This window comes from Ailuropoda melanoleuca, chromosome 5 (assembly GCF_002007445.2).
Source record: "Ailuropoda melanoleuca isolate Jingjing chromosome 5, ASM200744v2, whole genome shotgun sequence".
NCBI classification, from domain to species: Eukaryota; Metazoa; Chordata; class Mammalia; order Carnivora; family Ursidae; genus Ailuropoda; species Ailuropoda melanoleuca.
Window position 1 is genome coordinate 69,369,217 of NC_048222.1, and position 27,918 is coordinate 69,397,134.

The 27,918-nt window shown below is 38.5% G+C and overlaps 1 protein-coding gene across 1 annotated transcript in view; it reads left to right on the forward strand.

The window, feature by feature from the left end:
- The first annotated feature begins 10,065 nt into the window (after window positions 1–10,065).
- LOC100465237 (rho GTPase-activating protein 11A) overlaps window positions 10,066–27,918 on the forward strand; it is a 25,239-nt gene continuing 7,386 nt past the window's right edge. Inside the window, exons 1-9 of the mRNA XM_034661202.1 lie at window positions 10,066–10,668; window positions 10,779–11,093; window positions 14,593–14,663; window positions 16,879–16,975; window positions 17,894–18,147; window positions 18,797–18,960; window positions 19,122–19,268; window positions 23,737–23,811; window positions 24,582–24,749. Of these exons, the coding sequence (XP_034517093.1) occupies window positions 10,965–11,093; window positions 14,593–14,663; window positions 16,879–16,975; window positions 17,894–18,147; window positions 18,797–18,960; window positions 19,122–19,268; window positions 23,737–23,811; window positions 24,582–24,749 (1,105 nt within the window). The 5' untranslated portion in view covers window positions 10,066–10,668; window positions 10,779–10,964. The remainder of the gene's footprint in view (window positions 10,669–10,778; window positions 11,094–14,592; window positions 14,664–16,878; window positions 16,976–17,893; window positions 18,148–18,796; window positions 18,961–19,121; window positions 19,269–23,736; window positions 23,812–24,581; window positions 24,750–27,918) is intronic.

Genomic DNA, 27,918 nt, shown 5'->3' on the forward strand with positions numbered 1-27,918 from the left:
TCTCCCCTTCTCCCCCATAAATTTGGCGGTCTTTATGAAAGGGAAAATTTGCCATCAAGTGCAAGGGATAATTGTTTCCTTAACAGTGAAATTCATTTGAAGGCATTTAGCCCACAATGCAAAAATAGTACCTATGTGCATTCCAGAACAGAAGCCGGGGAAATGCTTGAGTTGTTAAAGTGATTTCATTTAGAAACATTCCCATCCATTGTACATTTGCATTGCATCTGTTGCTAGAGAAAAATAGAAAAGATTTGCCTTAAAGAATTATTGATAGAATTTAACTGTGAACATTTTTTATGAGCTTCAAGGGACTATTTTCTTGAGCACAGAGCACAAGAGGGTGATAGAGAAATACAATATTTATTATTTATGCTTATATTTATTATTAAAATTCTTGATGATAATGTGCTTTGTGTAACATTCTGAGATTTATAACATTTAATGCTTACCAACTGCCATTTTCTTGGAGAATAGTATTTCTAGGATGGATTTTGATGACTGGGGAATGGAAAGGAAGTTAATATTGGCTAGGTACCCATTGGAGCCTGGGAGATGCATACATATTCTCATTTACTTCCCAAACTGTGAAACCGTTATTATCCTTAGCCATTCAATACACCTACATTTATTAATTTAGGGAGAGAGAGAAACCAACTGGAGTTGCTCCCATGTGCATGTGTTAGACTCCAAACAGTGCCCTTTCATTTCTCCATATTTTCTGGTAGGGCATCCCCTCAACTCTGGAAAACTAAGGGATTTTCACTGCTTGAATCCTGCCATTACCCATCATTCCTTATAATTCATCAGGTACTGTCTAGTATAGAACTGTGTTCTTACTAAGTACTTTCCCCTACCTGGATTGCCTTTCTACATCCCTTTTAATGCTCATATTCTTTCCTTATCTTTGAAGCCCAGCTAACGTTCCATTTTTTCATCCTTCCCCAGCAGTCCCAGAATTCCTTGATTGCCTGGTGTGCTGAGCTCTAAAACCCTCACCAAGACCAGGAACAAATCAAGCCTATCTTAGCAAATGACAACACATTCTGGAACCATGGTGGAACCATGGATGATATATTAAGTCTTTCTGTCAACACTTGATGCTGGGACTGGAAAACATCATATATGAATAGAAGACCTTCAAACCTGCTAAACCAGGTAAATAACAATGTATACATTCTATTCATTAAAACAAAGAGAATGGTATGACTCCTAGATCCTATACAAAGCCAGGGAAGATGAAATTGATGAGTGGACATTTCATGAAGTGAACTCTAAAGCTGACAATTTCCTTCTCTGGCCTACCAGATTGGAACTCTTGGTGAGAGAAGTTCTGGTTACTAAAACTCTGGTTACTGCTGTTAAATTAGTTAAACAAGGAGGCCCCTGGACTGAGGTGGCTCTCACATCTCAGCAGCCTATGTAAAGCAAACCAAAATCCAAGCCTGTAAATGCCTCAAGTTTACAAAATCAAAACCCAAGGACAACCAAAGCCAACTAGGCTTTAAGCCATAGCCAATGAACAATCTCNAAAGCAAACCAAAATCCAAGCCTGTAAATGCCTCAAGTTTACAAAATCAAAACCCAAGGACAACCAAAGCCAGCTAGGCTTTAAGCCATAGCCAATGAACAATCTCCTCTGTTTTCACCTTTTCTTTATTAAAAGTCTCTCCCTGAGCTCCTGTCCGTGGAGCACACCCAACCACTCCCAGTTTGGCACTGCAGGATTCCAACAGACTTTTGTTCAAATAAACTCTTACATTTTTTAAACACGTCTCAGTTTATCTATCACCACTCTAGAGGAACTATGGAATGAATGAAAAGGAAGGAGAAACTTGGTGAATAATACCTTGGTTAGATATTGGGATCCTCATTTATTGGTGGTTGGCCTTCTGTTTCCTACAAGAGATCTCTCATTGCAAAATAGACTCTTATTTGTCTCCTCCACTTGATTGCAGTGACCTCTTCAATATCTTTTTGTCTCTAATTAATGCCAGCGCAGGAATCACTCACCAGGTATTTCAAGTTACTGACAATGACTGTGCAATCTATTCCCTCTGGGTAAGGATTCATAATTCTAATCCTCAAAGTCACCTTCTTTCAAGATATAGGGAAAGAGGTTTTGGAACATTAACTAGCATTCATCTAGAGGTGAGTAACTGGCTTCTCAAAGGGTGTGTGTGTGTGTGTGTGTGTGTGTGTGTGCATGTACTTCTGGTGAATCTTGAACTGGCATCAGATCGTGTTCCCACATCCACTCTTCATCTGAGTAGAGGCTGCATATGTCTGAGATGCAGTTTGTGCAAGTCATACATCCATCCACCATGATATAGAGTTGTTTTAAAAAATGCATCTCACTAGAATTTCCTTCTAAATGAATACTCAGAAATCGGCATGCAAAATTAAGAAAAAGTTTAATTTGAATATAGTACAATTGATTTCACTATAGTTCCAAGAGACTTGGAAAATAAAACTTCATACTTGGCAAACTTGGCCATAAAAATGCACTAAAATAGTCCCTTCTTCTCATCTCTTACACCTTCCAGTCAAAAAGGTCAATGCCTTTAGGACCTCCAGATCTGTTTGTTTGCCTCCATTACGGACTGAGATGTTCATAAAATTTAATGTGTTCACATAGATCCACTGGCTAACATAAAGGCGTGGATTTGCCAACTTTTCTACCCTCTTTATGCACAGAAATTTGCCTAAACTGAAAGGTGTTTTGTGTTCCTTTACTTCCCTCTGCTGGTAAATTCTAATATAGCACTTTTTTTTAAGATTGATAGAAACACTTTTTAAAATAGGAGAAAATACTGTTGAAAATCACACACACAAAAAATGATTCAATCTTTTCCTAGAAGGCAATTATTTCAGTTTGCAATATTAGACCTTATTTTCTGCAACAAATCTGGTCTATATAATTTGGTCTATGTAATATGTTTCTAGTGTCCAGATATTTTTTTCCCACTTATTGATGAATGGTCAAGAGAGTGGAGCCATGTGGATAAGGAAGAGTGAATTTGGCCACAAAAAGTGAATTCATTCACAAATTGAACCAGCACCACACCACACTTTCTTTATATTGGTTCATTTACATTACAAAGCCTTATTACATACACACGTCCCTTGTCTTACAACAGTACCATGAAATAGGTATGTACATTCTAAAATATAGAACTTACTCTTCCTAAAAAGCAAAAAGGATCACTGAAGTCAGCCTCAGATAAAATTTTGAAATAAATTCACGTATTTGATACCTCCAACTGTTCCCTTTTTGCCATTTCCCTAAGCCCTCTGTCTCCTCTCCAGGTGACCCATGGTCTAATGCTATCAAGATTGCCCTTTAGAAAATAAAGTATCTCGGGGCACCTGGGTGGCTCAATCAATTAAGTATCCAACTCTTGATTTTGGCTCAGGTCATGATCTCAGGGTTGTGAGACTGAGCCCCCCTTGGGTTCTATGCGGAGTGTGGCGCTTGCTTAAGATTCTCTCTCTCTCCTCCTCTCCCTATGCCCCTCCCCCCTCCTTCTCTAAAAAAAAAAAAGAAAGAAAGAAAGAAAGGAAAGAAAAGAAAGTATCTGAAAGATTCATTCACAGGAAGTGTCTCATCTCTTTGGATAATTCGCATTTTAAAAGAAAACCAGAACTAAAGTAACCAGCCACTCACGAGAAATTACAGAGATCAGTGAGAGAGACATGTTTAGAAAGAAAGGGTTTCAGTTGCCACTCAAATCAAAATGTGGTGGCTTTTGAATCAAGGCTGCTCCCAAGGTTGCCAGTGTCCCCCACAGGGAATTTGTCGCTATCAGTTGTGTGTGTGTGTGTTACAGTGGGCATGGATTTTGGAACCAGGCAGATCCAGATTGGAATCTCAGCTCTGCCAATTAACAGCTTAGGGTCTTGTACAATTTTCTTAACCTCTCTCAGCCTCAGCTTTCTCACCTGTAAGATAGGGCTAATACCTACCTCCATAGGGCTGCTGTGAGGATTAATGTCTGGTGTGTTGGGTATAATAAATGCTCGTTCCCTCTGCCTCTTCCCTTGATGGTGCCTCTCACATGGCAGAATAATCCACGTGTTTCAAAAGGTTACACACTAACACCTGATAACTTCAGTGATAGGGTTGTGCAGCTCAATTAGCTCTTTCTTAGGTAATTTTTCATAGAAAACATTTCCTAGAAGTATTTCTAAATCAGGCCCCATTCACTGCTTCATCCAGAATTCCTTCTGGTAGTAAGGAATTTCACATCTCTTCTGGATGTGAAATACCCATGTAGCTTCATGTTTCTCTCTGTCCACTCTTCCTGGGCTGTGAAGCCACTATCTTTAGTTAACAAGCACTTCTGCTTGGTGTGGTGCACAGGGATAGAATCTGTGGAGAGCTGTCCCTGGTGCATGGCTGATGGAAGGACATGTCATGCATTTGAGCCAGTCAACAGCATGGACCCCGGGGGTCGGGTGCCCAATATCCTTGAGAAACCATCAGCACTCCCTTCACCATCAGCCTGGTCTCAAATGTGTGACGATGTCTCACCAGCTGGTTCTATTACCACCCATCTTGCTTTCTCTCCTTTCTTTTCAGGGAAGATTCCAAAGCAATAACCACTCCCCAAAACATCAAGTTCCATACAGAATTCTGTGCACACAGAAGGCAGTTCAATGAATTTCAGGCTGCTGGCAGGGGTTAAGTGAATCCACCCCTGTTTTAATTTCGGCCATAAAAATGTACTGAGGTAGTTCATTCTTTTAATCCATAAATTCTAATCAAAAGTCTAGGCATTAGGATTTTAACGCCTCATATATTCTGTACATTATAGTGATGATATACTTTACTGCCATGACCTTTTCAATATTCTGTAATTTGCTGACTGAACCAGGAGCTCTCCTCTGTTTACAGCATTATTGACCTCCTTAAGAGGTGCACAAGATAAATAGAAAAATACACTAAACTCTTCAAGGGAAACTTGCCAGGATGGGATCTGGGAGGATCTTACACCAGCCCTGTGAATCTAGCAGGGAAATGGGAAGGCTATCCTTTTATAGTAAGCATTTGGAAGTGAAGTTCAGCAGAGAGAGCCTTTGTTCTGAGAAGCAGGGGGAGGAAGAATCACATCTCAAAGATGCTGGAGAAGAGTTCCACTTACCTTTTAGCATTTCATACAGCTGTCAGAATTCCCTGAGGGCTGAGACTCTTTTTTTTTAAGATTTTTAAGATTTATTTTGAGAGAGAGAGAACAATCAGGGGGGAGGGACAGAGGGAGAAGCAGACTCCCCGCTGAGCCCAATGCAGGACTTGATCCCAGGACCCCGGGATCATGACCTGAGCCAAAGGCAGAGGCTTAATTGACAGAGCCACCCAAGGACCCCAATCCTTGGAGGTTCTTAGACACAACACTTCAATCTCTTTCTCTACCATCACATGGCATTCTCACCTCACATGGCTGTGTCTCCTCTTCTTAGGAGGACACTACTTAGGTTGAATTAACGGTCCACACTATTCTAGTATGGTCTCATCTTAACTAAGTACATATGACAATAAGGTCACGTTTTGAGAAGCTGAGGGTTGGGACCTCAACATATCTTTTGTGGGGACAGAATTCAACCTCATAGAATATACTCATTATTAAAAAATTCAGATGATAATAGCAGAAAAGCACAAAGAAGGATGCAAAAGTCACTGCAATGATACCACTGAGAAATAATCACCGTTATTATCTTTCCATTTTTCTTTGCATACACACGTATAAAGAACAAGAGTCATATTATATATACGATTTTGTGACTTGCTTTTTCTCAAATTATATCCTGAAAATCTTCTAAATCAGTAAATATATATGACCCAGGTAACTGGTACACAATAATTTATCTAATCAAGTCTATACTGTGATGGAAAGCACTATAAACTGCCCATTATTTAGCTTTGTAAAAGACCAAAAACTTCCTAAGTCTTTATATACTCAACAGTTTTTATTTAGTCATTTTAGTTTATCTATCATTATCCTTTTCCATCTCATTTTTCCTATAGCTCAAAAAAAATAAAAAAGCATTCCTATTTCTTGCTCCAGAACACTTGTATAGTCTTAGAAGGCTATCATTCTATGTTTGACATATTCTGTCAGTCATTTCAGAGTTGGGCTATGAGCAGTCAGGGGCTAACACTCTTGCAAGCGGGGGAGCAAGGACCTCAGCTCTAGAGGGGCATCTAGGTGAAGCACCACAGTGCCCATCGTTCTGGTAAGTGCTCCAGTGACCTGAGGAAATCATTATATTATTTTCCACGTAGGTCAAGTCCAAATTGAAGACAGATGTTTCCTCAAATGGTTCTCTTTTATTAATAAATGAGTCACGTGCCTGTGCAGTGTGCCAGGCCTCAGAGGCAGTGATTTCAAGGACAATCATTTTGGCTTTACAGAGAAGAGCTCTGGATCTGATTTGAGAAGCTACACCAGTCACCTTTTTCGAAGCAAGGATACGGAACAAGTTTCAGGGAGGCCGGTTAAGAGAATTTTACAGAAAAGAGGTTTAAGTGAGGTACTAGATAAAGAAAATGGTGTGTGCCAATATGGTGACACTAACTAAAAGCAAAGTCTAATGTTTCAATAAAGATGATATCCCCTGACCCAGTCAATGTACAGATTTTCCTCAACTTAAATGAGGTTACATCACAACAAACTCATAAGTTGAAAACATTAAGTCAAAAATACATTTAATAACCTAACCTGCCAAACACCATGGCTTAGCCTAGCCCACCTTAAACATGCTCAGAGCACTTACGTTAGCCTACAGTTGGGCCAAATCATCGAACATAAAGCCTATTTTATAATAAAGTGTTGAACATCTCATGTAATTCATTGAATATTGTACCGAAAGTGAAAAACAGAATGGTTGTATGAGTCCAGAATGGTAGTGAGCGTATGGGTTGCTTCCTCTCGTCACGGCATGGCTGACTGGGAGCTGCAGCTGGCTGCCACTGCCCAGCATCGTGAGAGAATATCTCACAGCATATTGCTAGCCCCAGGAAAGATGGAAATTCCAAATTTGAAGACTGATTTCTATCAAATGCATATGCCTTTCATAAAATAAAAAAAATTAAGTTGAACAATCATTAAGTTGGGGACCATCTGTACTCTATGGGGCTTTCAGTAGTAGTGTTTTGCTACTTTTGGAGGCAGGTGTGGGAGTTTGCTGAAGTGAGATAAAACAAACATTTACATGGTTGGATAGCCATATGGTAAAAGAGAAAATTCTATTCTTTATTCTACATTGGCTAAATCCTAAATGGATCAGAGATACAATTTTTTTTTTAAAAGAAAGAAAACCATACCAGTACTAAAAAATGAGTGAAATCCTTTATAACCTGAGAGTGGGGTAAACATTTTTACCTATGACTCAGAATCTAGAGCATTAAGGGAAGAGATTGATTACAATTTAAACAAACAAAAATTCAAAGCAAAAAGTCCAATAAAGAGTTCAACGTATTTCACATTGGGCTAATATGTAAAATGTTTCTAAAATTTTTTAGAAATCATCCGATAGAAAATAGGCCTTGTTCTCCTTCTACTGGTTACCATTTTTATTAGATTTTGGTTTACCTATTATGTTTACTTTGAAAAAACAAACAAGTGTCCACTTGTGTATTTCTAACCCCGCTCCCCCCCCCAAAGTAGCATACCTACACCTTCTTTTGGGCCTTGGCTTCCTCCACTTCATTTCATAGCTGTGTATCTCCCACATTCCTTAAGACTCATCATACTTCACTGTATGCATGTGTCATTTGAAAAGATGCTTCACCTCACTTATAAAAAGATAAATGCAAAACTGTAATGAGATACCATTTGCCACCCATCAAATTAGCAAAAGTCCACTCCATTGGAGAGGCTGTGGGGAAATAGGAACTCTCATGCGTTGCAAGTGTGAATACAAAATCACACAACTTCTATGAAGGTGAATTTGGCAATATTAAACAATATAACATTTTCTTTCACGAGGCAATCCCATTTGTAGGACTCTATGCCAATGAGCCATTAGCAGAAGCATAGTGTATATTCACGGGGAACTTTTTGTAATAGCAAAAGACTGGAAATATCCCATTATCTACCCATAGAGGTCTGGTTGAATAAACATCTCCACATAACCAAAGAGAAGAATTATGTCCAGTTCATTTAAAACATGGTACTTTATTAGTACATCCCTCTTGGGACACAACACGAAGACAAAAAGAAACACACAAACTTAAACTTCACTCAGCAGTCTTATTTAGCAATATTGTCATCATTGTTTTATATGTATGTATGTGTGTATATATGTATACATGGATAAGGCAAATAAGTAATTATGTTAATATCATTAAGAAACAATAATTTCATCTTAAAAGGAAGGAGACAAAAGAAACAAAATCAAAGGCAGTTAATGTTCAAGAGCAGTGGTAGGTCTTTAAGAAAAGGAAATCTGAGACATCTAAAATCCAAAACAATGTGAAGTCTGGGGGAGGGAGGAGGCTAAAGACAACATAAGCAATTTTTAATAGTTATTTCTGAAGCAAAAAGAAACGAGTAGGAGTGGGTTCAGTTTAGTCTCTGATGCACTGGTTCCTGTTAAAATCGATGGCTTTTCTGCAGTGCTTTTGTCTCCTGAATGCTCGTCCCCCTCCACCATCCCACTTTCATTTTTTACCAATTTCTACTGATTCCTCATGACCCTCCGCGCATCAAGGATCTTTTTTATACTGTATCATATAATAGTATTCCCTGCTTTACTACACTTCTCTCAGTTGATAATGATACCCCCATTAATATAATTGCTTAATATTCTCCTCCCCTAAACTGTCCGGTTTTCCTCTTCATCCTACACCATATTGCACAGCAGGCGCTCAAAGAATAGTCGTTACAATACAGCAAAATGCTTCACTTCCATTTTGTTCCCGTTTCTTCAGAGAACCTTCTTTAGACTCGGACAGGTGGAATACCTACGGACTGAACTCCAAACGGGGCAAAATGATTCTAAGAAAACGTTCCGTACTTAAATTTGTTCATTTGGCAAACACTGCTAGGCGAAAGGGCTACTACAACCGTGGATAAGGCAGGTGAAGTTCTGTCGCTCCCCTCACCGACTTTACATGGGCGTGAGGCGGAGTGACGTAAATGTTCGCTCTATCGCCTGTATTTAAATTGAGTCCAAGTTCCTGCCCTAAATGAATTACATCTCAGAAAAAAAAAAAAAAAAAAAAAAAAAAAGAAGAGAGAACATCTTGATGGGACCGTGGCTGTCTGAGAAGGGAAAAGCAGCGCAGGCACAAGAGTCGGGGATGTGCCGTCCTGTTGGTCAACAAATGACCAACAATGCAGCCATGTGTGGGCATGGGGCCGAGCTCCGGACTCCAGCCCCAACGAGGGCCGCTTCTGCAGGTGCCGACTTCTCCTGCCTCCCGCACTCACGTCTCCCATGACAGCTCTTCTTTGGGTATTTAACTACCAACGTGCTAAGATTTGAACGTCACTATCAGTTCCCCAAATACGGACCAGCTGCTAAAGCCGAAGTAACCTCTAAAAGTCCTGCTTTAGGGCTACCCGAATCAGCGTTTGTGAATCCTGACTCAGGTTGTCTCACGTCGGGTTCCGTAGAAGCGGTTTCTCCGTTAGGGGGCCTTCCGCCTCAGCCAAGCGCTGAAAAAAAGAGAATGGGGTGTCTATTACATTTCCCCGAAGGTATTGTCCCAGTCGCAGGGACAAAATACGCTCTGAGAAGTATTTTCCTTCAAAAATATGGCTATGAAGAAGCAAGTGGAACTTAACTTTTTTTTTTTCGTAATGCTTAGTTTTTTGCCCACCACGCCCTTCGTAAGCCCCNATACGCTCTGAGAAGTATTTTCCTTCAAAAATATGGCTATGAAGAAGCAAGTGGAACTTAACTTTTTTTTTTCGTAATGCTTAGTTTTTTGCCCACCACGCCCTTCGTGAGCCCTCCCTTTGCCCTCATCTCACTAGACAGGCAGCTCCTGGCCACTCTCTGAGGTCCTGATTTTGAAAAGAGAAGCGGGCCAATCAGAGCGCTGAGCGGTGTTTGGCGCTGCCATTTGAGCCTGGGCTTGAAGTGAGGGTGGGGCGGTCGCGGCTCCTGGGCTGCTGAGACGGTGGAGGCGGAGGCATGAGGACAGCTGCGTGGTTTCAGTGAGCGCCCCGGGATGTGCAGGCCGGGGGTCGCAGGCCGGCGGCTGGGGGAGGGAAGGAGCAGCTTGTGAAACGGGGTGACGGCGGCGACCAGCCCGGGCGGGGACCGGGACTGGAAAAGGCGCCTGAGCAGCCGGCTGGTCCGGCGGCTGGGCTGGGGCTGGGGGCAACGGGACTTGGGAGACGAACGCCCGGCTGAAGCCTGCCGGGGCAGGAGGGCCAAAGAGAAGGGGCGTCTTTGCCGTTGGGAAGGGCTGAGGGCGAAGTGAGGTTTGGAGGAAACGGGATCTTAGGAAGTGGCCGGAAGTGGTGAGAAGCTGGTAAGAGGCGTCGGTACAAGGAACCTAAAGGGTCAGGGAGAAAGAAGGGAAGTCTGTGTAAGTAGCTGAAAGGATCAGGTGACGAGAGTAGCTGAAAGGATCAGGTGACGAGAAAGAAGGTCGGTGGAAGTGAGCGAAAGGTGAGGTGTGGCTAGATCAGAGGAAAGTAGTAGGAGAAGGAGGTCGGTGCAAGTGGATAGAGAACCAACGNGATCAGGTGACGAGAAAGAAGGTCGGTGGAAGTGAGCGAAAGGTGAGGTGTGGCTAGATCAGAGGAAAGTAGGAGAAGGAGGTCGGTGCAAGTGGATAGAGAACCAACGGAAAAGCCGTGGAAGTGGCTGGGGTCCGGGGCCGGAACAGTGCCAGACTTGGCCAGAAGGCAGCGGAGCAGAGCGCAAACCTGAGAAATTGGAAGACCTGGTGGCGAACGAGGGTCAGGACGCAGATCCTGCCTCGGAGAGTGGGCGACGTGTCCGGGATGTGGGATCGGAGGCTGGTAAGGTTGGCCTTGTTGCAGCAGCTTCGGGCGGTCTATGGCATCAAGGTCAAGAGTGGCCGTGGGCAGTGCGATCGCAGGAGACATGAAACAGCAGCCACGGAAATAGTGGTAAGTTCTGGGGAAAGAGGTTTGGGTTTAAAAAAAAAAAAAAGCCCACCCTGAACCATCACTTACTACAGTTCATCCTAAAATGTTCATTATGTGTGGATCCCAAGAATTTGGCTAAGAGTGGCTAATTCAATACAGATGGTCGACTGCTGAAATTTAAAGAATGACATTATTGATTCTTTACAGGGATTTTTGATCATTGAGAAAGTTGCAGGGTTTTTCAACCTCACGACGTTGATATTTGGAACTAGATGATTCTTTGAGGTGGGACGTAGGGGCTGTCCTGTGCATTGTAGGGTGTCTAGCAGCATCTCTGGCTTCTACGCACTAGATGCCAGTAGCATCTCCCAGTTTTGACAATTAAAAATATCTCCAGATATTGCCAATTTATTGTCTTTTGAACAAGTAGCACGTGGGAAAGGAGACAGACACTACCCACCACCACCACTGTTTTAGAATAAAATTTGTAAAGGGACAAGGAGGATCAGTAAATTTTCTAAATGAGTCAGTAAATAAGGTGTGAAAGAGCATTAGAAATAGTCTTCAGATAATACCTCTGTGTTCACTAATTTGAAAAAAACAAGCTTGCTGCTTGGTTATCTTTGAGATATAAGGCTATTTTTTTAAAGTGAGTAAATTGAGATGGTGGAATGGAATAATTAAAAAGCTGTTGATGATCTGGGGGTGGTTGAAGTAAGGGGATTTTGAGTGAAGTTTTATTATCTATTGCATCATCAAAAATTTAATTGTGAAAAATAAAGTAAATTGAATATAAAGCATTTTATTTTAAATTTATTTGCCTAATTCTATGGTATTTTTTAAGTAGAGATGAAAACTAATAAAATTTGCATAGCTCTTAATTTATAATCTGTGAAAGAAAATAAGTACTTGGATAAGTAAGGTCCTAACAGAATCAATTGCATATCTCTTAATACCCTAAACATTCTGGAGAAAATAATTTTTGTCGTTTGCAGCTTAATGGCAACATATAAGTTTGTATTTAAAAACTAGAGTGATTTCTTCTGATTGAAAAACTGATTTTCCAAGATCTCAAATATAGTTGGTTTTGTAAGTGTATGAAAGAATTTGAATTTGGATTTTTTTTCACCCCTTAAGAAAACTGATACCGGGGTGCCTAGGTGGCTCAGTCGGTTAAACGTCTGCCTTTTTGGCTCAGGTCAGGATCCCAGAGTCCTGGGATGGAGCCCCAGGTCACACTCCCTGCTCAGCAGGGAGCCTGCCCCTCCCTCTCCCAGATCCTTGCTCAGGCTCTCTCTTGCTATCTCCTTCTCAAATATATAAATAAAATCTTTAAAAAAAAAATTGATACCTAGGCTTTTAGAGTCAGATAGGCCTGAGTTTGAATCCTGCTTTACTCCTACTATAGATTGTGTGATCTTGGGCTGTTTGTTTAATTTTCCTACACTTCAGTTTCCTTCTCTATATAAAGTGGGAATAATGGTATCTCTCCTTGGGTTATTTAGGGTATTTAAAAATGATAAGATCTGTAGATAGGACTAGCACAGTACCTGTCACATGCCACTTACTCAGCTAATGATAGTTGTTATGGTAATCAATGGCTGATATTGGTAATTGGTAGGCTAGAAATCTTAATAGAAATATGCTAATAAATACAGAAGATCTTTGTGTTATAAGAATGGGAACAGGATAAGTAATATATGAAAACTAGATTTCTTTGGCTCTTTGGTTAGCTAATAAGAGTGTTGAGCTTTTAAAGAACAGTGCTAGAAATCTTTTGAAGATAACATTGTAATTGATATTCCAGTACATAAAATTAAAAGGCATGTTATTAGTTTTATTTTATGAGATTATGTTACTGTGAGGCCATTATTGAGAATAATACACTTAAGAAAAAAAACCCGTGAGTTCTAGGTATGTAGGACCTCTGTAGACTTGTAATCACTTCAGCATCTGATTTTTGCATTTTGTTTGGTTGCACAGTATCAAAATTATGATTCACCCGAAAAAGGGGTTTCACACACTCATTTTTTTAATAGCTCACTTTGAAACGGTAATCGTAACAGCAAGAAATATTCTTTGAATGCTTACTCTATGTCAGAAATTAATATAAATGTTTTACATCTTCTAATTTATTTAATTCTCTCTACAACTCTGTGACTTAGAACCTATGTGAAGGTGCTGGGGCATAAAGAATTAATTTGATTGAGGTCATTCAGCTAATAAGTAGAAGAGCCAGGATTTAAAACCTGGCAGCCCTGCCACTAGGAGCCTGCTCCGTTAAGCACTATACTGTACTGTCTTCTGTATTCATCATTTAAATGGAGCCAGATGCTTGAAAAGGACTAGTAAAATTCTGTTAACTCTGTTGAATAATTAACAGTGTGAATGATTTCTTAACAAGTGCTTCAGAAGCATTCATGGCGAGCAGATGCATCTAAGCTAAATTAATGTTTATAAGATTAGGTATACCCACTCATTTTATTTTATATAAGAGATATATATAGAGAGAGACACACACACATCGTATGTATGTATATAGGTTTGTAGTTAAGTCCAGTGCAAAACTACAACCTTCTTAATCAGTGACACATTTTTAAAAAGTTGGAATGCATGCACAAAGATAGTGGCAGATTCTTTATTAAAGAAGTTTGTGACATACAGATTTAACTCTTTAGGATTTTCGGTGTCTTAAATTTGAATACAAGTAATTAATTTGAATATGACTTCTTAAAAATATATTTCAAAGTAGTTAAAGAAATTTAAATTAAATGTTTGTGGAATCCCTGCCTTGGTTACCTCAGAACATAGTTTGAATAGCAGTTTTCCATAGAGTGTGGGAAAGAAGATCAGATCTAAAAACCACTTCAGTGTAATTTTAGGAAGTACTCAAAGAGTGACAAGAATTACCATTACCAATCAACTTAGCCCTCTGTTCACATCAGTATTTAAAAGGTGACAGAAGGAAAGTATAAGGTCAGTGTTGATAAGGTTACTGAAAGAAACATAGTATTTTTAGAAAATGTTAGTGTTTGGGCCAAATTTTATTTGAGGATTTCCTGATTAAGCACTAACTGGATTGATTTTCCATTATGGGATTGGAAACTGATGGAATGTATTACATTGCTTAGGGCAATGACTTTATTTATTTTAATTTTAATTCCAATACAATTAATATGCAGTGTTACATTAGTTTCAGGCATGCAGTATAGCGATTCAGCAATTCTGTACATTACTCAGTGCTTATCGTGATAAGTGTAGTCTTAATCTCCTTCACCTGTCTCACCCATCGCCCCCACCCACAATGATTTTATCTTGATCATTTTTGTGGTCCCAGTACCTAAGGGAATGGTTAGCATATAGTAGTTACTTTTTACCAAAGTTACTTGTAATAATTATTTTCATTGTCTTGATTATTTCTATTTTTTAAATTTCCTGAGGTTTTTAATTTGCTTAATATTTAAGAAAACTTACATTATGCCTAATATTTGTGTTGGAATAATTGAATTTGCCATTTTAGGGTAAAATATTTGGAGTACCTTTTAATGCATTGCCCCATTCTGTAGTACCAGAATATGGACACATTCCAAGGTAAGCTAAGTTTGGGATGAAGAAAAATATTTCAAACCAGTGTTTAGGTGTTTAAAAATAAATAGTTAAGAGGTACCTGAGTGGCTCAGTTTGTTAAGTGTCTGACTTCTGCTCAAGTCATGATCTCAGAGTCCTGGGATGGAGCCCCGCTTTGGGCTCCGGGATCAGTGGATAGTCTGCTTATCTCTCTCCCTCTGCCCCTCCCCCTGCTTGCTCATGCTCAGGCAATCTCTCTAATAAATAAATAAAATCTTTAAAAAGAATCAGTAAAGGGGCGCCTGGGTGGCACAGTCGTTAAGCTTCTGCCTTTGGCTCAGGGCATGATCCTGGTGCTCTGGGATCGAGCCCCACATCAGGCTCCTCCGCTGGGAGCCTGCTTCTTCCTCTCCCACTTCCCCTGCTTGTGTTCTCTCTCTCAGTAGCTGTCTGTCTCTGTCAAATAAATAAATAAAATCTTTAAAAAAAAATCAGTAAAAAAATAAATAGTTGATTGACTTATACATTTGTTTTGAGCTAGCAGTTTCTCTCTACTTAGGAGTCTGTTTCTCCCCCTGCCCCCCCCCCCCTTTTTCCTTTGTGGATAAAAGAACATTTAAGCTAAGATTAAATAAAGTATTTGTGAATATAAATTATGTTAACACTTGAGCTTTTCTGTATCACTTACTATTTAAAAGTAACCTTTTGGACTAACTGCATCAGAAATTAGTAGAGAAGTTTACATTTTTAAATAGTTTAAAGAAGCATGCTAAGAAACTATCTTACCTGTTACTAATTCATTTCACCTCTATCCAAAGTAGGGTTCATTCTGGCTACTCTATTTCAGTAACCTAGGTTTTTAACTGATGCATTGTTCAAAAGCATTCATTGAATACCTTGCAGCCTTAGAACAGTTTTCCCTCATTCACCATATAGGTGTTGATTCACAATTTCCATAAGGCAAGCACTTACTATTTTGCTTTTCAAATGACCTATAAAAGTTTTGTTTATAATGATTTTCTACCTGTAGAATTGCAAAGTCATATCCCCAGTAAAGATGATTAAATCTTTGTTTTAATTTCTTTGCCTGCTTTGAACAAACATTAAGTTCTGTCAGTTACCCCCTGTCACATTCAGCCATTGTGCACCAGCACAATGCTATCAGTTGCTTGCTGCTGACATCCATTCTAATTTGTGGTATCAGTTGTTAACTACTAAAGCCAACATTGATGGTTAAAAGTTGTTCAATATAAAGAAATTGAGAGCGCACACCTCTAAGTATGAGAAGGATTGTAAGGCCTAGGATATATCTGACTTTTCTGAGAGGCAATGTTAGAGTGACAGGCACAATGCCTTATTTTTGGGCAAATGTAACAGATGGTGGATATTTAGAGCTATGGGGGTGCCTGGGTGGCTCAGTCAGTTAAGCATCTGCCTTCAGCTCAGGTCATGATCCCAGGGTCTGGGGATTGAGCCCCACATCGGGCTCCCAGGCTCCCTCTCCCTGCTGCTGCCCTGCTTGGCGCACTCGCTCGTGCTCGCTCTCTCTCTCTTCCTCTCTGTGTCTCTCTCTGTAAATAAAATCTAAAAAAAAAAAAAGAAAGAAAAGAAAAGAACAAGGTCTTAGGGCCCGGGGTCATACAAGCATGTAGAGGTCTGACAGAAAAGGAGGAGCCAAAAAAGGAGTTTGAGAAGGAATAGTTAGGGGACAGCAGGAACCGGGAGTGTCATGAAAAAGAGTTATTTCCAAGAAAACCAGGGAGTGGTTAAGTGTGTCAGATGGGGCAGGACAAATGATATGAAAACGATTGACCATGAATTAGTGACCTTAATATCTACTTAAATATCTACATGATATTTAAGCTGAGAGCTGTTTTGTTGTAGTAATGGGGGTGCGAGTCTGATTGGAGAGGGTTGAGGAGAGACTGGGTTACGAAGTGGAGGCAGTAAAAAAGACACATCTTGTGCTCTGAGTGGAAGCAGAGAAATGAAATAGGATTGAGAAGGATGTTGGATTAAAGCAAGCTCATTGAAATTGTCACAGATAAAAAGATGAGCTGGACAGAAGAATTTAGGAAGCAAGAAAAACTGGAATTAACCTTTTATCACAAAGACTGAGGAGATTTGTGACATCAGAGCTTCTGAAGGGGGGATGGTGCTTGGTCCATGTACTTTGGTAGAAAAATTGGATTTAGTAAGATGTGTATCTGGCCACCTGAAAAAAATTTCTCTCTTTCAGTTTTCTTGTTGATGCTTGCACATCTTTAGAAGAGCACATTCATACAGAAGGGCTTTTTAGGAAATCAGGATCTGTTATTCGTCTAAGAGCCCTAAAGGTATGCATATTCTTGAACTATAATTTTTCATTTGTACTACTTTTTTATTTGGTTTTTAGAATTGAAATATTTAAACTATTGCATGAATTATTAACAAATTGAATTGCAAATAGTCTTCTTCATGGCAAAAGAACCTTTTTTTCCTAAAAGGGATTATACAGGGGTGCCCCGGTGGCTTTTTTATTTTTTTAGATTAATTCATTTATTTGTCAGAGAGAACAAGCAAGCACAAGCAGGGGGAGCTTCAGAGGGAGAAGAGAAGCAGGCTCCCCACTGAGCAAGGGGCCTGATGTCAGACTCGATTTCAGGATCCCAGGGTCATGATCTGAGCCAAAGGCAGAAGCGTAAACGACTGAGCCACCCAGGCGACCCAAGTGTCTGACTCTTGAATTTGGCTCAGGTCATGATCTCGGGGTCATGAGATCCAGCCCTGCATCCAGCCCCATGCTGGCTGTGGAGCCTGCTTAAGATTCTCTTTCTCCCTCTCTCTGTTCCCCCAACCATGCAGAAGCATGTGCTTGCTCTCTGTCTCTCTCTCTCTCTCAAAAAAAAAAGAATTATGCATTATTTATCTAATGCTTTTTTTTTTCAGTTTTATTGGTATATAATTGACAAATACCATTTAAGGCATGTAACTTGATGTTTTAATATATGTATATATTGTGAAATGATTGCCACAATCTATATAATGCTTTAAAAGTTTAGAGTACTTTCAAATTTGTGGTCCTTTGTTCCTTTAAGTACTATAGGAAATGAAAAAATGTTTTTTTTGTTGTTAGCTTTCTAAAATGGCATGATGTATATTAAAACAAGAGTTAAGAAAAATTTATTAAAGCTCTCTAGAGTATAGAAAAAGATATCTTATTTGCAGTGAACTCTTAAGCCCTCAAATGCTCAAGATTATTACATTTATTTCAGAATAAATTGGATCATGGTGAAAGTTGTCTGTCTTCTGCACCTCCTTGTGATGTCGCAGGACTTCTTAAGCAATTTTTTAGGGAATTGCCAGAGCCCATCCTTCCAGCTGATTTGCATGAAGCACTTTTCAAGGCTCAACAGTTAGGAACAGAGGAGAAGAATAAAGCTACATTATTGCTCTCCTGTCTAATGGCTGACCACACAATTGATGTATTAAGATACTTCTTTAACTTTCTCAGGAATGTTTCCCTTAGGTAAGTAATTGAAAGTCTTAGGAAATGACAGTTTGTTAATTAGCTAGATATACCCATATAGATAATAACTTTAAATTTGGGATGGAAATTTTTCTTAAAAATTTTTTCCTTACTGTAAGAAGTATACCCTGCATAATTTAAGAAACAATATGCCAAACGATTTGTGTTTTCTTACTGTCTTAAGGCCATCATTATGAATGGCTTATTGGTGTTGATAGGATTCTTTGTCCATTGAATGACTTCAGATTACTGTGGTTTTTATACATTTGTTTTGCTTCTCAAATTTATCTCCTCTCTGCTTGCTGTCAGTGAGCCTGCTTGTTCTGGACAAACTTGCAGCCTTTTAATATAATTTTTCTGTGTGTGGGTTTGAAAATCAAATAGTCATGTTTAATTTGTGTGGAAAAACAAAGTGTGGTCTCTATAATTAGCATGGTTTTTATGATATATATTTAAACACACAGAAGCTGTTTCTGGTTCTGTCTTATTTCAAGCCAATCATGCAGTTAGGTAGACAAAGGGTAGCTATTTTGACTTGTGTTTGCCTGGTAAAGTAAGAAGTCTTCAAAGTGTGCTCAATATGTTTTTTTTTTTTTACCTCTGTATGTTTCTCTTTGGCTCAATCTAAGAAAACCTTGTTTCATTTAAGGTCCAGTGAGAATAAGATGGATAGCAGCAATCTTGCAGTAATATTTGCACCAAACCTTCTTCAGACAAGTGAAGGACATGAAAAGATGTCTGCTAACACAGAAAAAAAGCTACGATTACAGGCTGCAGTGGTGCAGACTCTTATTGACTATGCATCAGATATTGGTAAGATGGAGTTACATTATAAAGTAACAGGATTCGTTTAAATGAAGGCGATCCCAACTTCCTCCAGGTGAACTGTGAAGACAACTATTAGAAATATATACTAGTTGAACACTTTGAGGGAGAGTAGAGGAAAAATTTTAACTCTGAACATTTTCGTGTAGGACATGTTCCAGATTTTATCCAGGAGAAGATACCAGCTATGTTGGGTCTTGATGGTCTCTGTGCTACTCCATCATTAGAAGGCTTTGAAGAAGGTGAATGTGAAACTCCTGGTGATTTTAAGAGAAGGCAAAGACAAAGTGTAGGCGGTGAGTGGCAGTCTCATTTTGTGGAGGCACAGCAATTTGCTTTCCTCTAGAATGTGTTTAAACGTAATGAAGCATAAGCTGTGGTGTGTGCTTTTTTTGGTGCGTACAGCATAGCTGGAAAAACATGACACGTGCATGTGAAAAGCAAAAATGACAATACAATCTAATGTTAGATGCTAAATTTTTAACACAAATGTGAAATGTGTTCAAAGGAGCAAAGTTCCCTGGGTTGTATTGATCAGGGACTCCAGAGAAGAGGTCAAACTGAACCTTCTTGAAAAATGGGTAGAGTCTAGGGGAATTGGGTAGAGCGTCAGAGTACTTGTATCCTATTGTAGATAACGAAGGATGCTCTAAAGAAAGATCTGTGTAGGGAAGAAGTAATCTATGACTATTAGTAAATAGACTAACATGACTGGAATGCGGGGTTTATCCTAAATCGGAGGGTATTATGGTGAGCTCACTGTCAGGCTGAAATATTAGAGCATGAAGCTGGATTTTGGATATGGGTATTGAAGATTTATGAGTAGAGGCGTAACAGGATTATAATGTTTTTTTCTGGTTCAAAGAATTGAGATTTGAGAGTAGGGAGAAGAGTCAGGCATGAGATCATGCTTTGAAATAGTGATATGAATTATTTAGAAGTATGAACTAACTAATGAAGGAAACATTGCCAAGGAAGAAGTAAAAGACCTAAGCTCCGTCATGGTGGAATCAGTCATAAGATTTCTTATCTCCTTCTTGATCAAGAAGACTGAGGCCATTCTCTTCCAGTTGCCTTAGGAAATGTCCCGTCTTTTGAATATCAGAACTAATTGTTATTAATTGTCCCATTCTTGTTTGAATCTTGGCTTATATGATACAGCCTTATGTTTCTTCTTTGCCTCATTTGTAGATTCCCCTATGCCTTCTGTGTTAGTTTCTTAGGGCCACTGTAACAAAGTACCACAAATTGTGTGGCTTAAAACAACAAAAATTTATTGTCTCACAGTTCTGGAAGCTAGAAGCTAAAATCAAGCTGTTGCCTGAGCCATGTTCCCTGTGAAACCTGTAGGGGAGAATCTTCTTGCTTTTCCTGGCTTCTGGTGGTGGCTGTTGATTGTTGGCCTTCTTTTGTTTGCAGCTGCATCCAGTCTCTGCCTCTGTTGTCACATGACCTCTTCCCTGGACGTCTCTCTGTCCGAGTTTTCATCTTATAGTGACACCAGTTACACTGAATTAGGGCTTACCCTAGTAGCCTCTCCTTGAGTACATCTGCAAAGACCCTCATTTCAAATAAGGCCACGTTCACAAGTACTTGGAGTTAGGACTTAAACATGTATTTTTGGAGTACATAATTCATCCCATAAACTTCCTACCCCAAATGCAGGTATTCTCAGGCACAGATCCTCTTTATTACCTTCATTTCCTTTGTGATTTCATTCACTCCTTGAGTTTCATTTATGGCTCTAAATAAGTGAGCACTGCATCTGGATCTTTATCACTGTTGTCTCGCAAATGTCAGTTCCACTTCAGTTAAACAGTTTACTAGGCAGATATCTTCACTTCTGTTTTTTTTGGTGCTTTAAGCTCAGCATTTGAAATGATCATCTTTACCGTCTTTAAACTGGTTCTTCTTGAACTCCTTTTTTTGTTAACGGCACCGTCATTTTCTAGTCACTCAGGCTTTAAACGATGGGTCCTCACTCTTACTGTACCATTTATATTCAGTTTTCAGGTTCTGTAAGATGCTGTCTGTGATATTTACTGCTGCATCATCTTTACTGTAAGAATCTCCTTATTGATCTTCTTGCGTCTTCATTGAATCTGCCCTGCTTGTTGCTGTCACAACTGATGTTCTCAATGTATAACGCCAGTCAAGTCTCACACATACTCATCAGAAACTTTCATAAAACTGATATTTATAGGCTTATATTAAAGGTCTTTCACAGGATTGCTTTAGCATGCCTTTCTACTGTTTTCTTTCTCTAATTTATGCAATGTACACTATACTTTGGTCCAACTGCATTTTTTATTTGTTGTTTTTTAGACACTTTGGGTTTCTTTGCTTATCCTGTTTATTGACAGAATATTTTTACTTCCATCTACCTTTGCTGTCCAAATTATATCCAGTTGTCAAAATTCAGTTTAAGTGTTTTGTCAAGTATGCTTTACCTCTGCTGTTTTTTTAGTGGGAAAATAATCTCTTTCCTGCGCTGGAGTTCTATAATATTCTAGACTCTAACAGTTTTTATATGGTTTTATATTTACTCCTCATGTGTGACTGTCTTACCTATTATATTTAACGCTTTTTGGAGGTAGAGGCCATGTTTTATACATTGTATCCAGCCCAGTGTTTACTTAATGGGCATAAACTACAGAATGAATACAGTAAGTCAAGTTACTAATATTTGGCTTAAACCCAGAGGTACTTTATCTCTTCAAGCAGGTTAAGATAGCGTTTGTCAAGTATCATTAAAATGCATTGATTTCATTAGCAATTTGAAATTGTTCAGGAGTTCTAGACCATTAGTGTTTATTTTTTGTGTGTTATAGCTAGCCTTTTTTCCCCCTTTTTTTAATTTAAATTCAATTAGCCAACATATAGTACATCATTAGTTTCAGATAAAGTGTTCAGTAATTTATCACTTGCATATGACACCCAGTTCTCATCACATCACATCCCCTCCTTAATGCCCATAGCCTTTTTTTTCCTTTTTCTTCTTTTTTATTCATTTCACTCTGAAATGCTACAAGCATCCATGTGATCCAGTTGCATTTGCTTTGAAGAATCTTTTGACTTTTAAATTGTAGAAAAACATGTAATATTTATCATTTTAACCAGTTTTAAATGTATAGGCATATTAACTTTGTTGTGCAACCAATCTCCAGGAACTTTTATTTTTGTTATTTATTCTGACTTAGTTAGTCTAGTGTAGTTTTATGCTGAGTATGGCAATTCTCAATAATTGTTTTGCCCCAGATCTATATAGTATTTCATGGGCAAATTCTTACAAGTAAGAGGGATTTGGTCTATCATATTTTCTTCTCTTTACCTGTGTTTGCAAGTGTATGTGCTCTTCTCTATTGTTATTGTGCTAAACAAATGTATTTCATGGTCAATGATACAGCGTTGAGCTGATTTAATTAATATGCCCTTACTAGTCTTGTACTTCCTGAAATACATATGTCATGAGACCTAATTTTCCATTTCTTTAGAAAGATGGTCTGTATTTGCAATGTGGCCCATGATGCAGTCAGGATGGTTTCAGATTATGGAGGGAATAGTCTGTCTTTCCATGCTTCTGATTTTGCTGTGCTATTCTAATTGTGTGGTAGTTTTTGCTGCGGCTGTATCTGTTACTCAGTTGTTTCTTCTCTCCTCAGCTCTGGTTGTCGTTTTTCTTCTTTTCCTTCTTTCTCTTTTTCCTCTCCCATATTAACTTTGCTCAGGGGCAGTGAAGGTTGGCTTTATAAGCCATTACCTGCCAGTTAGAGCACAGCCTATTTTTGGCTCTTCATTAAGGTTTTCAGTCTTCTCTGGTTTGTGCCTGTTTCACTTGAAGGTGTGAGATTTCTCAGTGATACACAAGTGGGCTATTACCTGAACTTTATTTTGAGTGATATTTGGTGATTAATCAGGTAAGCAGACATATTTAAAGAACTTTTGTATTACATTGTGGCTGAAAATTAGGGGTATATTTTTGCATGAAACTAGTTCTGTTGAAATTACAGTTTCCTAATCACTAAATCCAATGGGTACTTTTTTAGGCCTGTATCATTCAGAATCTCTTTGGCCACTTAACTATTTCCTTCCTGGTTTTTGGTTTTTTTTTTTAACTTGTTTTTTATAACACCATGCTTTTATTGTTTCCCTACATCTTTAGCCACTTGTTCTGTCTTTTTTTTTTTTTTAATATTTTATTTGGGGGCATCTGGGTGGCACAGCGGTTAAGCATCTGCCTTCGGCTCAGGGCGTGAGCCCGGCGTTATGGGATCGAGCCCCACATCAGGCTCCTCTGCTATGAGCCTGCTTCTTCCTCTCCCACTCCGCCTGCTTGTGTTCTCTCTCGCTGGCTGTCTCTATCTCTGTCAAATAAATAAATAAAATCTTTAAAAAATAAATAAATAAATAAATAAAATATTTTATTTGTTTATGGGAGAGAGAGAGATTGAGCAAGCACAAGCAGGTGGAGGGGCAGAGAGAGAGGGAGAAACCAGACTCACTGCTGAGCCGGGAGCCTGATGCGGGGCTTGATCCCAGAACCCTGGGATCATGACCTGAGCCGAAGGCAGATGCTTAACTGACAGAGCCACCCAAGCATCCCGAAATAATTCCTTCTAAATAACCTTAAGTAACTTTAAAATGTATAAGCTGACATAAACTTAGATGCTGGAAAACCACAAATATCAATGTGAATTATTGGTGAAAGATAGGTAGATGTTAAATTATAATTGATTATATGATTATATGTGCTTTGCATTTCAGATTTTGTTAGTGGAGCATTAAATAAACTTAAATCTAACAGAACACCCTCTGTTACACCTCAACAGGAAAAAAATGGTTGGTATTATATATTTTTTATTTAAGTGAAAATTTCTGTATATTATGCAAAAGTAACCATTACCTAACTTATTTTGGTTTAATCAAATCCAAGTATTATTTTTAGTGGAGATACTGTAATTGTGTTGTGACATTGCTAATTACATTGGATATAATGAATGCAAAATTGTAGGTAAGAATTTCTTTTAGTCTGTTGTTATATCTTTAGTCTTTTAAATCACGCTTTTCTGTTGAATGTAAGTTGGATGCTGTTGAATATGTGAAAATCACCCAAATCTCATTTTTGTCTTAGAACCAGAAGTTTATTAGCGTATGTTCCCATTTTTATCTTGGTTTGCATGTAGCTGAAATTAGTCAGCCCAATAACATAATAACAGACAATATGATCATTTGTTCTGTTTTTCAGATTGAAGAAATTAAGCGGTTAGTACTCAGTTATGATGAAAAGCAAAACTATTATGTAGATCAGTTTAATTCCTTGATTATGATTTTGTTCTATATGTTAATGTTCTTTAATGTGGATTATATGCATCTTTCAGTCTGTTTGGTTTAAGTTACTATTATTTATTTGTTAATCTTGCCTCTTTGTGATTTTCCTAATATCATTTTAAATAATTGCATGGTGTTAATTTAGTTAAAACATATATTTGATAATGTAAACATAGTCCCTCATTCTTTTGTTAGCTCTAAGTAATAGCTTTATAAGAAGAAATTATCAAAGCTTTTGTTTTTCCCACAGGGTTGATAAAATAAAGCAATTTTTTTTTCAGCCCAGGTATCGATATCACCCACGATTCTTACACCAAATGCTAAGCGTAAACTGCCTGTGGACTCCTCTCATGGTTTCTCAAGTAAGAAGAGGAAGTCCATCAAGCACAGTTTTAACTTTGAGCTGTTGCCAACTAATCTCTTCAGCAGCAGTTCTACACCAGTATCAGGTAGCAGAGAGAATTTCTATAATTGGGTTGTAAACATTAATGTGCATGCCTGTTCTGAACAAAGTGCTATTTCATATTAATATCACCCCTTTTAGGAGCTATGGCTTCATTCTGTTTATCAAATCTCTTAATTTTTATAAAGTCCCCTATCTTTTAAAATAGACACTGGCTCAGTATAATTAATGTGTATGTGTGTATGTTGACTGACCATGCCTATTGAAACTTACTGATAAGTAACTTAGAATGAGAGTTCGGGCTTCTGTGTATAGCACTGGTGCTCAGGTTTTAGGCGATTGGACATCCTGAATTCTATTTTAGTTACTTCCTTATCTATAGCTATGACTGTATTGCTGTCTCCTGTTGAGGTTGCCAAAATGTGATTTTCCCTAAATGCAGAGTGGTGGGGTACTGTCATTGGAGGAGCCATTGTGCTTGCAGTTGATGGGGGGGTATTTTTTAGTTTTATACTCAAGTAGCTTTTATGAAAGTTTTAATAACTTTGTTTATGCTGTTGCTTATGACATGGTTTCCAGATTCTTTACCAGCCCAGCCATTTTCTTCCAAATGACCTATAAGTTCCTAATGTAGCCAACTAGAGCTTCCAGAGAAAAATATAATTTTGCTAATTGGACTACCAGATTTTTGTTAGTATGGTCTTAGATTGAGTTGGCTCCTTTAGCAGGTATAGAATTCAAGTTGGCTCATGGTCAGTCTTACAAGTTAACGTTATGATCACCAAAATGAAATGAAATCCTAACCAAGCCCGGAGTCCTTGATCTCCTGTTTGTCTCACATTCCATCAAAAAGTGAGTGATCTCAGATTCTTTTAGGTTTTTATTGATTTCAGACAATGTTGAGAGTTTTACTTTAAATTTGTTAGCTAGGTTGAGTTCTTTCCGGGGGCGCCTGGGTGGCTCAATGGTTAAGCATCTGCCTTCAGCTCAGGGCGTGATCCCGTCTTGCTGGTATCGAGCCCCACATCAGGCTTCTCCTCTGGAAGCCTGCTTCTTCCTCTTCCACTCCCCCTGCTTGTGTTCCCTCCTCTTGCTGGCTGTCTCTCTGTCAAATAAATAAATAAAATCTGNCCTCTTCCACTCCCCCTGCTTGTGTTCCCTCTCTCGCTGGCTGTCTCTCTGTCAAATAAATAAATAAAATCTGAAAAAAAAAAAGTTCTTTCCAGAAGCCTCCCTCTGGTTTCTATTATCCAAGAAGTTTAGATTTTCCTTGTTTGTTTTATTAGAAAGTCAAACGGAACAGCAACTTGTTTTTTTATGGTCCTTCATGGGTTTTGTGTGTGTGGTTTGCTAAAATGTAATGATAAGAACTCTGAAGCTATGTCTGTATGTCTTTCAGTATTCAGAGGTTGGAGACTTAAATTCTTTTAAACTAGCTTAGTGTTTTCTCTTTTTCTTTTCTTTTTTTTTTTTAGAGAGAGAAAGAGTGTGAGCAGAGGGGGAGGGGGAAGGGCAGAGGGAGGAGAGAGAGAATCTCAAACAGATTCAGTACAGAGCCCAAGGCTTGGCTTGATCTCTTGACCTGAGCCGAAATCAAGAGTCTGGGACTTAACCAACTGAGCCCTCCAGACACCCTTAACTTAGTGTTTTCTTAATTAAAGTTTTTTCCACTTTGGAAAACTGTTTCCAAATGGCCAATGTGAATCATAATTCTCTCTGCCTTTGCTTATTAGCATTATAACATCTGCTCCAAGAAATGAACCTTTTGATTCCTTCTCTCCAAGGTCCCAAAAAGTGGTTTAAACATTCTTGTGCTACTGGAACATAAGTATGTGCCTGCTTATTAATCAATGATTTTTTTTAATAAACAAATCTAGTTCAATAACAGTAATCCTATTATTTTAACTCACCATTTTTCTTTCTTCCTTTTTCTTTTCTTTCTTTCTTTCTTTCTTTCTTTCTTTCTTTCTTCCTTCCTTCCTTCCTTCCTTCCTTCTTTCTTTCTTTCTTTCTTTCTTTCTTTCTTTCTTTCTTTCTGATTGTATTTATTTATTTGAGAGAGAGAAAGTATGAGCAGGAGGAGGGGCGGAGGGACAAGCAGACCACTGAGCGGGNCTTTCTTTCTTTCTTTCTTTCTTTCTTTCTTTCTTTCTTTCTTTCTTTCTTTCTTTCTTATTTTATTTATTTGAGAGAGAAAGTATGAGCAGGAGGAGGGGCGGAGGGACAAGCAGACCACTGAGCGGGGGGCCTGGTGCATAGCTCCATCTTAGGACCCCGAGATCATAATGACCTGAGCCGAAGTTAAGACACTTAACTGACTGAGCCACCCAGGCACTCCTGAAAGATTCAGTTTCTATATTTGTCTAATTTAGTTACAATAATTATATTTTAATATCTTAGGGAACAATAACACCTAAGTCCTTATTAACAAATATTACGTTTATATTATTAAAAAAATGACAAAAATATAGTTTACATTTATTGATATTGTTATCAGACCTGTGAAAAACGGGTAAGACTGGAGCCATCTTAAAACAGAGCTCGAGTGACCACTGCAGAGAAACTGCCTTACCCACTTGTTTGTTTGTTTTGTTTTAGCTTCTTTGTGTTTTTTAAATTNTCGAGTGACCACTGCAGAGAAACTGCCTTACCCACTTGTTTGTTTGTTTTGTTTTAGCTTCTTTGTGTTTTTAAAAATTTTTTTTTAATTTAAATTCAGTTTATTAACATATAATGTATTATTGGTTTTAGAGGTAGAGGTCTTAACTCACCATTTTTCTTCGGCCTTACTTTTGCAGCTACAAGTCAGTAAATTCCATCTGCAAAATCGAAAATGGATTGGTTTCTAAGTTTGGATAATAACAGATTTGTGCTTTCTTTAACGTATAAAGGCAGCTATATTAATCTACAGTCCACAGAGTACCTATTTATAATATTTTCCCTATATTGATCTGCAGTTCATTATTAAATGAGTTTAAAGCAAAACTTCAATATAAAAGTCATGTCCACTCTGACCCTGAATTGGCAACTAAAAAGTAAGAAATTGATACTTTTTTTTTGAAGTTGAATTGGGTTTATTTGGCTTCTGAAGTTTCTAACCAGAAATTATGTGATTTTGTTGTTGCTTAGGGTTGGAAATTAAGACTTTTTTTTTTTTTTTAGATTTTATTTATTTGACAGAGAGACAGTCAGCGAGAGAGGGAACCCAAGCAGGG